At 48.5% G+C, this 12,251-nt stretch overlaps 1 protein-coding gene across 4 annotated transcripts in view; it reads right to left on the bottom strand.

The window, feature by feature from the left end:
• The window catches only part of GPAA1 (glycosylphosphatidylinositol anchor attachment 1), a 61,139-nt gene that overhangs the window by 29,194 nt on the left and 19,694 nt on the right, over positions 1–12,251 (bottom strand). For all 4 annotated transcript variants that reach the window (XM_085893182.1, XM_085893180.1, XM_085893181.1 and 1 more), the window contains 2 exons: positions 4,313–4,492; positions 5–116 (listed from right to left, as the gene is read on the bottom strand). In XM_085893182.1, coding sequence (XP_085749308.1) covers positions 5–116; positions 4,313–4,492 — 292 coding nt within the window. The remainder of the gene's footprint in view (positions 1–4; positions 117–4,312; positions 4,493–12,251) is intronic.

Raw genomic sequence — 12,251 nt, 5'->3', positions numbered from 1 at the left:
TTACGTAGCGTTCGTTTATCTCATCCGGAAATGGCAGGTCCACTGCAAACGTCTGTGTGTGAACCTCCAAACCCAGTGACGTCATGGTCTTGTTCAGCCATTCTACCGGTAATCCTCTGGGGGAGACAAACGAGTGGATCATTTGCTTAAACGTCATCAAAACTCCACGTGATGTTAACACATTATATCATCCTTGAACACGTGTACACACTATCTGGAAGAAAACATGAATTTGCACCTAAATGTTGTGTGCATGTCTGGTGTTGGCTTAATGTTAAGGGTGGTGGGCTTGGGATCCTCAGGTCCTGAGTTCAAATGCAGCTTGGCTGTTGAATTAATACCAGGTGGGGTTGACTCTGCCCGTCATCCTTCCGAGGTCGGCAAAATGAGTGTCAGTTTGCTGGTATCCTGCGTCGGAGTGGCGACCCACCCAGGATTGTGCCCCGTAGCCAAGGGGTCTGCTTCGGCAGCACCAACGCTCTGCACAGAGGATGGTCCCCATGAATGGATGGAATGTTGTGTGCCGTTTTGAATCGGCCAACATGTGACATCAAGTTCAAATACCGTACTTTAGAGAGGAAGGTACGTGCAAATTGGTACTCGGCTCGTCAAGGTAAATTATTTTGACCAATTTATACGTGCAGAAAACATCCCAGCTCGTCAACGACTCAGTGGAGGAACTGGTGTGACCGATTAACATTTTGTATGAAGTAAATAATGCACTCTCAAAATGCAGGTACCCACAAGCGAATATCTATTTATTATGATCACTACTTTGTTAACAGGCCCCAACGATGCCTGTGTGGGTCGATTGGGTATGGTTATGGCCCAAATCAGTCACAAACTGGCTGACGAGCCTCAACGTTGGACTGAAGGTACCAGGAATTTGTAATTTGTTCAGGGTGCTGGCAAAAAGTCGCCTACGAATGGAGAAAGACACCACGGGAACGTGAATGTCTCCCAACGACCAGCGTCGGTAGACGGGTCCTCCGGCTTGACGTCCATCCGAGGGATGGTGCTCACGTTAATGCCGCACCCTGTCACCTGGAAGGTGGTTGCTGGCACTCAGGGGCAGGTTGAAAGAAAATGAGGCAAAGTATGGAATACACAATGATTGTGTGGCCGATGCTGATTTGTGAAACGCATACAAAGTTTTCTCAAAATAGAAATGAAATTAACCTAATCCAGTGTGCTACAAACAGCAGTGGGGTTAAGGGGGGATGGGGCAACTTTACTTCGTGTTATCCTGTATTATGATATTATATATTTACTCTTGGCATTTATACATGCCGGTGTGCATGATAATGATCAACTTTGACAATAAGAAGGTACATTGAAGCAACGAGAGCAAATTAAACAGCTCATCTCAAAACAAACAGGAGAACGCAGAGTCAGCATCAGGCAATGTGTAACTTGTGATCCACAAGCCTTTGCTACGATGATTGTAGTTTTGATTATACGACAACACAGACAATTGGCGTATTGTAGAATGAGCTGGGACTTGTAATACACTCTCCCACCGGGAACGGCGTTGAAGGATACATATCTACATTCAGAATTTGCATCTTGGCGTCATCTCCATGGTCACATTTTTCCATGGTCGGCTTGGAAGATCAGGCTTACCGGTACACACACTCGCCTTTGAGTTGGGCTTGAACGGCGACCCAGCTATAAACAGTCACCCTGGCGTTTCGCATGCACGGCGAGGCATCCATCCATGTGTGTGCCATCCCTTGGTATGACTTTAAGCCGAAGGACCCGTCGGCTCACATTGGGGGTGTTGGTGGACATCAAACATCCCACGGTGTCTTTCGCAGTCAGTAAGTTATCGCCAAAACCCTGAGGAAATTACAAATTCTTGCTGCAACTTTGCTACGATGATGGCAAACCGAAGCTAGGTGATGTGTACAAAAGAAGCAGCAGGGGGAACTATCGTAATGACAAGTTTGAGATTCTACCACCACTGTCCTGTCACTCACCCATTGACCGATACAAAGAATATGTATTCACACCTCATTATAAGATTTAAAACTCAGACAGGAGAGGATGTGCAGCATCACACCCCAAACCCACCTCCTTCATGTACCCTGCTTTCCTTCATGAAAGTCCCTGTAGTGTCCATCTTGTTTACCCTGGGTACCCCACCCCCCGTCCCTCTCCCTTCCACACATCTCCTAGTGTCTCTGTTCCACACTGGTTTTTCCTTCCCTCTCATCTCCTGCTCCCCTTGTTGTACGTTCTGTGTTAGCTCTCATACGAGCCTCGACATTGTATAACGAAATACACCCGAGCGGGTTTGACGGTCAGCTCAGATACAAAACTTGAAGCAACCGAATGTTAATCAACCTTAGCGACGATGAAAAGTGAAAACAGAATTTAAATTTAACTTAAAATAACCGCGCGAAGCCGTGTTGAAGTCAGCGGACCTGGTGTTGCCCAATAAACAGGGCCAGACGACAGAGGTAACGAGAAACTAGTTGGTCGAATTAAATCTATTAAATAATCCCTATGAAACCCATTATGTATTAAAGCGGTTCGATGTGTCCTTATAGGCCAATTTGCACTTGATGACCCTGTAACCTTGACCCCGAGGCGAAAATGTGAAAAAGGGCTCAGACGATCTCTAGAGAGCAACTGGTATTATCATCGTGTCAAGTTAGAACTCAATCGGCCGAGACGTCGAGGAGGAGATAGAAAAATAAAAATTGTTGACAGACGGACGGATCTGAGGACATCGAACGGTTCTATTGTTGTGGTGCCGGATTCAATGGCGACGACGATCGCTAGATGGAGCAGTCAGGCCGTCTCCCACCGAACACCGGAATTGGAAGGTCGTCACCCCAGATAACTCCGGAGTCGATGGGTCGCTTAAAGGACCGTGGTCGCCAATATTTTGACGGCGTGAGGGAGGGTCCACTTGTCAAATTCCAATTTACCAAAGTACTCACGCCGTCTAACTACCAGGGAAGCCACACCCTCGGCCGACCTTGTCCGAACTGAGTCGCTGTTACGACTCGGATCCAGCGTAACCAAGCGGAAGTTACCAAAGCCGCGCCGGACCAAATGAACAATTTACGGCCCAATCAGCCTCACTAATTCTCAAGCCCAAACCATGCTGGGTCAATGATAGAAACGACAGGCAATGAGCTGGTACATTTAACAGGGGATTTATTTTACAGTAATCGGGAAGGGAGACACAGAGCAGAGTTATCACGAATATGCAGGCAATGTACAATGAGCAATCAACACTTATACAATTTCTACTTGTAGGACTGGCCACACACACACACACACACACACACACACACACACACACACACACACACACACACACACACACACACACACACACACACACACACACACACACACACACACGCACGCACGCACGCACGCACGCACGCACACACACACACACACACACACACACACACACACACACACAATGGACCCGGATTGTCTTTATTTCGACTCTCGCAGCCAAGGGGATACACAGGTTGGAGGTCAGAGTTTGGTCGGTACCTGGCCGCGTTCGCACGGCTTGCCGACCTGCCCTTGTGGAGCTCTGGATTCTTGTGGAAGGGCTTGGGAGGATCGGACGCTCCAATCACCACGGTGGGACTCGAACCCACACGGACAACCTCGCACCAAGCGCCAAGGAACCAAGACGAAGCGGCAGATGCCAGCCAGCACCAAGACGGAAGATAGCCAGCAGACCAGACGAGACGACCCAGACGGATCGCACCAACAATTATTTAACCCCTCCTGCGAGGTGGGAGGGATCCGTCCTGAGGTAACTCTCCCTCCCATTGGACGGGTGGCGTGTTGGTGCCCCCCGCCCCCCCGACGAGGCTCTGTAGTTGTTTATGGTCTTCTGGCTTCCCATTGGCTGGAGCACATCGGCTTTGCTCGCTCTTCGTCCATTGGCTGGAGGAAACACTCCCTGTCCTTCTTCGGAGCAGAGCCTCGATCTGAGGCGATGGAGGCCCCGTCCACGCCTTCAGCCAAAAACACGTGGATAATGGAGTCGGTGCGCGAAGGTTTGGTTGGGTGGCGGAATGAAGCAGGATGTTGTTGTTGGGGAATATAAAAAAAAAACTAACGACAAAATAACTCGCAGCGCACACATGAAACTCCTGTTAGACACAGGGGATGGATTCGAACTATTCACATATACTTCACGAAATAACTAAACTTTGGGACTGCTGAATGTGTGTGCAAGAGGCTTCCAAATCCATAACAATATTACGTCAGCGAGCAGACCTTAAAACAAAACAAACAAAAAACAATTTATCAAATTCCAATTACTTACCCAACCAGGGCTTTGTTGGCAGCAAACTCCCGAGAAAGGCTAAGGGCCTGTGGACCTCCTACGAACTCCCTCTTCACCAGTCCGGGCAGAAGAGCATTCTCCGAGATGTACGTTGGAGCACTTAGTGGTGGAAGAGGCAGCAACAAGAACCACACCAAACCTAATGCATAGCACAGGATGCTGGGGGATACACAATGGTGGATGAGAAGTGTGGAACAAAGGAAGGAGAGGAAAGAGATCACGACTTATCAGCAATCTACAAAAAGCAAAGCAAATCAAATCCTGGGGATCAAACGGACGTTCTCACACATGACATTGGAGAAGCTACCAATCCTCTCCACAACACACCAAAGGGACGCTGGCTTGTGGCGGCTGAGCGTCCCCCAGCAACACCGCTTTTCAATTTGTCGATGTCGGCCCTTCCAACTGTTGGATTGTTCACCACTATCAATGAACCTGAGCTAGGTTTAGAGCGTCATGAGACAGGTTCGTTTTTCCCCGAGTGATGCGTCGGTGTCCTGACAGCAACTCACATGTACGAGAGTGACACAGGAGGCAGAAAATTGACTTCCGGTTCTGGTTTTAGAGCAGCGAGAGGTCTCCTTTGGGGCTCCCTGCTGACGTTCTCAAAGCTAAGTTTCCGGTTGTTATTTGTCCCGTTTTAACTATTTAATTTTCTCACCGACATGTTACTGTGTGTTGCTAGTTCGGTTTTGTTTCAAAAATCGTGCTATTTTGTGAGTATTTTTGTCGACGTTCTTACCTGTGCTTGAGGCCTAGGCCTAGGCTTGAGGACTACCGGTTCCACTCGGTGTTCGATCGTTTTTTGTTTTTTTGTTTTTTCTCCCCATTACCTTCATTTTCTATCCTCCCCATTACCTTCAATTTTGATCCTCCCCACTTTCCAAACATCCCCCATTCTCCCAACTAATCTCTTTCTTATCTAAAAAAAAATAAATAAATAAATAAAAAAAAAAAAAATCCTACAACAACAACACGCTCACCTTCTCCCGATTCTGCTTCTTCTTCTTCCTCTTAACTTCCTCCTCGTCTTCCTCGATTTTTTTTTTTACACTTCCATGACCTAATCTGTTGAACTCTCTCATATAATATTAACAACAAAAAAAAAAAAATATATATATATATATATATAAAAAAAAAATATATATATATATATACATATATATATATATACCCAACAACAACACGCTCACCTTCTCCCGATTCTGCTTCTTCTTCTTCCTCTTAACTTCCTCCTCGTCTTCTTCCTCGATTTTTTTTTTTTTTTTTTACACTTCCATGACCTAATCTGTTGAACTCTCTCATACATTATTTTTAACAACAAAAACGATCTTATAATGCTTCATCTTCCTCTCTCACACATGTGGTACTCTTTACTGTTTCACAATGCACTACTCTTCTGCTATTTTAACAGACTGCTCTCATTTCGACCTCTCCTTCATTCCTTACCTAAAAAAAATCCAACTATTACAGCGCTTCTTCTCTCCATGCTCTGAATTCGCCTTCATTGCACCCATCAAGAATTGTGTTAAATCGCATCTCTGACCTAAAACTTTTAAAAACCAGTTTGCCATGGATGCTCGCTTTCCATCAAACATTATTTTTTTCCAACTTCAGTGCCAACTCACCCCCCTCACCCCTCACTCTCACTCTCAAAGCAACCATCCCACTCTTCTCCCTCCAAGCCTCCCTCTCACCTCTCTCTAAAATCCCCCTCTCACCTTTCTCCCACCTTTCCTCCCCCTCACTCTTCCTTCTCAAAGGTCACCCCCCTCTCATCCACCAACCTGCCTCCCTCCCCTGCCCTCTCACCTCCATCCCTTCACTCCCCCTCCTCCAATCCTCAACTGCCTTCTTCCTTGTCTCTTGTCCCCCTCTCCCCCAGCACCACAGAGCCTTTTCTCCTCCTCATTCGGCCCCCTCCCCTCGCTGTTCTGCAATACCCCACACTCCTTCAGCAACCCTCCTTACCTGCCCCCCTCGTCCCTTGTCCTACACTCCCCCTCCCCCTCCACCTCCTGCACCCAAAGCCTCCTCCCCTTCATCTTCATTAAAAGTATGGACCTCAAATATCCGGGGCCTTCGCTCAAACCTTTCAGATCTTTCCATGCAGGTTGCCACTGACAAACCAGACATTATCTGCCTAACAGAAACTTTCCTCTCCCAAGACGTGTCTGACTCCCAAGTATCTCTCCCTGGCTACTCCCTCTTACGGTATAACAGACCTGAGCCTCGTCCTGGTGGAGGTGTTGCTCTCTTCATCAAAGACTCTATTCCTCACTCTCCATGCACAGCTCTCACTCCCCCACACCCCCAGGAATACCTCTGGCTTCGGCTTCCCCTCCACTCCCACCTCATGTTTATATGTGTACTGTACCGTCCACCGAACAGTGATGACTCCATCTACATCTCACTATCTGAAAACATGGACCATCTTCTATCTTCTCATCCAAACTCTCTCTTCCTCTTATGTGGTGACTTCAATTGTCATCACGCCAGTTGGCTAGGTGTGGGTACCTCTCTCACCTGCCATGGCACCTCAGCAAAAGCTTTCTGCGACTCATTGGGACTGACTCAATCGGTCAACTTCCCGACCCGGATCTCAACCAATGGTACTCCATCTCTTCTGGATCTGATTTTGACAAATTTCCCTGACAATATCTGCTGCTCTTCCTTCGCTCCAATTGGTTCTTCTGACCACGTCCTTGTCAAAGTGGACATCTCTCTGGCTGTTATCAGAGAACCACCTCACCGCCGTCGAGTCTGGCATTTCACTCAAGCCGACTGGCAGGGTCTCCGAGCAGCCATCAAACTTACAGACTGGTCTCCTATCACTACTTTCTCAAACATCAACTCATCCTGGGAATTCTTTCAAAGAAACTTGCTCTCCCTCATGCACAGATTTATCCCCTCTCGTGTTCAGTTGTCTTACCCTTCCTCCCGCCCTTGGTTTACTGAAGCTTGTGGCGAGGCAGTTGTCCTGAAACAACTTGCCTTTGCCTCATGGAAAGCAAACCCAACTGAGGGCAATCTCAGTTCTTTCCACAAAGCTCGGAACAAGTGTGTATCTACCCTCAGGAGAGCCAGAAAACAACATCTTTCTCATCTCATGTCTGAACTCTCAAACCTCTCTCCCTCCTCAAAATCCTGGTGGCGTTTAATCAAATCTGTTTCTGGTGTATGTTCCCCCTCCATCCCCTCCCTTACCTCAAATGGCCGCACTGCTGATTCCACACGTGATAAAGCTGAATGTCTAAACTCGGTGTTTGCAGCTAAATCTTGTGTCCTAAACCCATCACTATCTCTACCCACTTTACCCAGTCGCACCCAACTGTCCCTGGACTCTGTATCCTTTTCTCCTGACAAGGTGGAGAGCTTGCTTTCAAACCTCGACTCAGATTCTGCAACCGGTCCAGATGGCATCAGCCCACGTGTCCTCAAAGCCTGCTCTTCTGCTCTTGCTCACCCTCTCTCTGTTCTATTCACCCTCTCATTTGCCCAAGGTCATCTGCCATCTGCTTGGAAATCTGCTAACATCACTGCCCTGCATAAAAAAGGTGCAAAAACAGATCCCTATAACTACAGACCAATCAGCCTTCTCCCAATCATCAGCAAGGTTATGGAATCCATCATCGCTTCAGATATGAAATCCTTCCTCTTCTCCAATGGCTTGATTTCCAATCATCAATTTGGTTTCAGACCAGGTCACTCTACCCTGGATATGCTGCTTCTGCTCTCCCATCAATGGATGGAGGTCCTCAATGCCAGACAGGAAATCCGAGCCGTATCCCTGGACATATCACGTGCTTTTGACAGTCTGGCACCCTGCCCTACTCACCAAACTCTCTTCCCATGGCTCGCAGACTTCCTCTCCTGTCGCAGTCAACGTGTGGCCCTAAATGGAGTTCTTTCATCCCCTCTTCCTGTGCAGGCTGGAGTACCTCAAGGTAGCGTTCTGGGCCCTGTTCTTTTTCTGGTTTTCATCAATGATCTCTCGGACTCTCTGGAAAATCCTCTATTTCTCTTTGCCGACGACTCCACCCTCTGCCGTACCATCTGTCATCCCTCAGACCGGCAAGCAGCAGCTTCTTCACTCACTGCAGATCTGGATAAAATCACAAACTGGTCCAACACGTGGAACATGTCTTTCAATCCAGACAAATCTCACACTCTCACTATGTCTCTTCGAAAGGACCGTTTACAAAACCCCCCCATCCACTTTCTCAACAATCCTCTGGAAGAAGTCTTTTCTTTCAAGCTTCTAGGTCTCACTATCTGCCATGACCTTTCCTGGGAAAGTCACATTTCCAACCTCGCCTCAAAAGCCAGTCGCCGACTGGGAATCCTCCGTCGTGCTAAGTCCTTCCTCGGCCCTCTTGAGCTCCTGACCACTTACAAAGCTTTTGTCCGTAGCCTGATGGAGTACTGTTCTCCCCTCTGGGCTGGTGCTCCTGCCTCCCACCTTTCTCGGCTTCACGCTGTCGAAACCAGGGCTTTTAAGATCATCGGCATCTCCCGCAATGAAGCTGAGTCTTTGGGCCTCTCACTCAATCACCGCAGGTTGGTCGGTGGTCTTTCTGTCTTCTACAGACTCCTCTCCAGCCTTGCCCCCCCTGCTCTCTCTGCGATTTGTCCCCACCACATTTCCACAGGGCGCTCAAGGTCCACCAACAACCCCCTTCTGGTAAAACTACCAAAAGCACGAATCACTGCTCATCTTCACTCTTTCATTCCTCTTTTTTCCCGCCTTTGGAATAAACTTCCTCACTCTATTCTTTCCCATTCTTCCCTCCAGGCTTTCAAAACAGCTGTTCACCACCACCTCTTATCTTCCCCCATCCAAATCCTCGATCTTTTCTACCCCCGATAATCCACCCAAACCCACTTCCTTCATTTCTCCTACTTTCCTTCCTGAAAGTCCCTGAAATGTCCATCTTCTCTTCGCCATGTTCCCCGTCCCATCCCCATCCCTCTCCCTTCCACAGTTCACCTAATGTGTCTGTTCCCCACTGTTTTGTCCCTTCCACTCTCGCCCCTCTTGTCTCATGCCTCCTTGCTGTGAGTTGTGTGTTAGCTCTCATACGAGCCTCGACCAAGGTATACAAAAAAAAAAAATGAAAAAAAAAAAGGTACCTGGCTGATAAGCCATGGAGCAAAGCTACCTTTGCGTGATAATGGCTGACCACATTAACATACCACCTGAGCTGATAATATGGCCTTGAGGTATGCACACTCACCTCAAAGCTGTTTAGCCTGGGTTTGAATATCGGCCCAGCTATAAACTGTCATCCTGATGTTTCACAGACCGAGTGAATCATCGATGTGTCTGCTGTCCCTCCGATGGACGTTAAACTGGGCATCCCATCGACCGACATTCTTTGTTGGATCTTAAAAGATCCCCACGGTGTCCTTCGTGAAGTGTAAGCGAGCTATCGGCGGCACCGTGAAAAAATTAAATTCCAGCCCGAGCTACTGCTGGGAAGGCAATGGCAAACCACCTAATATAACCCTTGCTCAGGAAGCTGCTTCGATGCTCTGTGACAGAGTATGAGGATTATCACAAACTTCAACAAACTTTGTCAGGTCAGGCCGGATTAGACCTGTGACCTCCTACAGGTACCACGTAAACCTGCACCAACCTGTTTCATGGTCGGGTTGTCGGCGACTAAACCTTCTCCCCCACCAGGTTTTCTGGTGAGGAGGGTGTGTGGATCTGGACACCCAGCAGGATTAAAAACAAAAATCTGTCAAAAGGGCAGAGGAGCTCCTTGTGAGCCAGCGGCTATTCATATCTGGTGCCCAACTGTGTCTGTGGACGTCCTCCTGCAGTTGGGTTACTTATTATTATTAATTTTTTTTTCGGACGTTGGTGGCAGGATTTGCACTCTGGCCACCGTAAAACACTTCATTCCACAAAACACACAAAAAACACAAAGAAAACCGAAAACACTCTGTGGGAGAACCTCCAGTGCTGCAGCCCTTCACAGGGCAGCTCACCGGATGACCGGATTTGGGCAAAGCCTTCGGGACCCCCCATTCCTTTATCGGAGGAAAAGCATGGGGTAAACATCCAGGGTCAGATTGTGGTGGTGTATGGTGAGGTGGTGCTGAGGAGTCGTCCACCAGACGGCGGTCTCATTGGGTTAACCTGAGGCGGTCCCTTCAGGTGGGTGCCTGGAATGTCCTATCCCTAAGAGAGGATGATCACTCGTCTCTGTCAGCATCTGAGCATCGGTATTGCAGAACTCTGAGGTACGGAGACTGCATTGTAGCGAGATCATGGTGGGTGGTTTCACCGACTATTGGTCTGGTCGCTCTGATGGTTACCATGCCCAAGGAGTTGCTGGAGCTGTGTCCAACAAGCGGACTCCAATGATTATAATTGAGGTAACTCCGGTCAACGAGCATATTATGAGACGAAGGATTCGTCACTCCTTGGGTGTTGTTTCCCTGGTCTCTATATGCTCCGACTGAGGCGAGTGATCTCACTATGAAGGACGCGTTCCATGTCGCGCTCAAGTCTGTGGTTGATCAGTGCCCCAGGTGAGATGCTTTTCTAGTCTTGGAGGATTTCAATGCATTGACTGGAACTGATAGGGACGGTTATGAGGTGTGTGTTGGTCCCCATGTGTTCGGAACTGTGAACCAGAATAGCACTAAGTTCCTTCAATTTGCAAGAAGTCATGGACTTAGGGTGGCTGGTTCATGGTTTCAGCGCCCACAAGCTCATCGCTGAACTTGGAATTCCAATGCTGGCGGTGTGGCAACGGAGATTGACCATGTGCTCGTTGACGGTCGCTGGAGAATGTTCCAGAACTGCAGGGTCGACCGAAGTGCTCAGTTCCTCAATACTGACCACAGGCTTGTTGTAGCAACTCTGAAGTTTCAGCTTAAATCTGGAAGAATGTTACCATCCCAGCCTCGGCTGGATGTTAACAAGTACAAGGATGAGAGGGTAGCTGAGAAGTTTGCGAACAGGCTGAGTGGGTAATTGGGGGGGGGGGGGTGGGAGGGTCTGGATGCTTTCGGGAATCCTGAAGAGTTGTGCAGTGCCTTCAAACCACCATCCTTGATGTTGCCGGTGGATGTCTTAGAACTCTCCGGAGGGCAAAGAAGAATTTTGTCTCTCATGGGACACTGGATACCATTGACTAGAGTTGAAGAGCCAAGCTTAATGGCAGAGCTGAGCTGTTCAGGGAGTTGAGGCGTAAAACTGTACGTGCGCCGAGGGTGGACAAGGAGGCCTATGTGCGAGGAATCTGATGGGGAAGAGCATCACATGTGGTCAAGTGATTCTCGTCCTGCTTACAGGGAAATTGCGCATTGCATTCCTCCAACCCCGTCCTTCTGCAGTTAGAGTGGAGGGTGGTGGGCTTTTGACAGAGAAGTCAAAAATGAAGGCCCGCTGGGCCGGTTACTTTGAATGGCTGTACCAGGTTGATTCAGCAGCTGTTGAGATGGATATCAGAGGTGTTACAATCCCAATTGCTGACCCTCCAATCAACTGTAGTCCATCTTTGTTTGTGGAAACACAGGCTGCGGTGAACCGGTTAAAATGGTGTAAAGCTCCTGGAATCTGTGGCATCCATGCTGAACTTCTCAAGGCTGGTGGAAATGCTGCACTCGTGTCATTGCATGCAGTTCTGTGCTCTGCCTGGAACACAGGCATCATCCCAACTGTTTGGAAGAGGGGTCTCTTTGTCCCTCTCTGGATCGGGAAGGGTGATCGCCAAGACTGCAACAACTACCAAGGGGTGATGCTGCTCTCAGCGCCGGGCAACGTCTTTGCTCAGATAATTCTTGATAGGGTTCGCCACCATCTGCTCGAGCACCAGCACCCAGAAGAGTCAGGCTTTACACCAAGGGGGTCAACGATTGACCGCATCCTTGCTCTTCGGGTCCTCACCGAACACAGATG

The sequence above is a fragment of the Eptatretus burgeri genome, chromosome 8 (genome assembly GCF_056783735.1).
Source record: "Eptatretus burgeri isolate ZD-2024b chromosome 8, Ebu_testis_v1, whole genome shotgun sequence".
Taxonomy (NCBI): Eukaryota; Metazoa; Chordata; class Myxini; order Myxiniformes; family Myxinidae; genus Eptatretus; species Eptatretus burgeri.
This window is presented reverse-complemented; position numbering and strand designations above follow the sequence as displayed.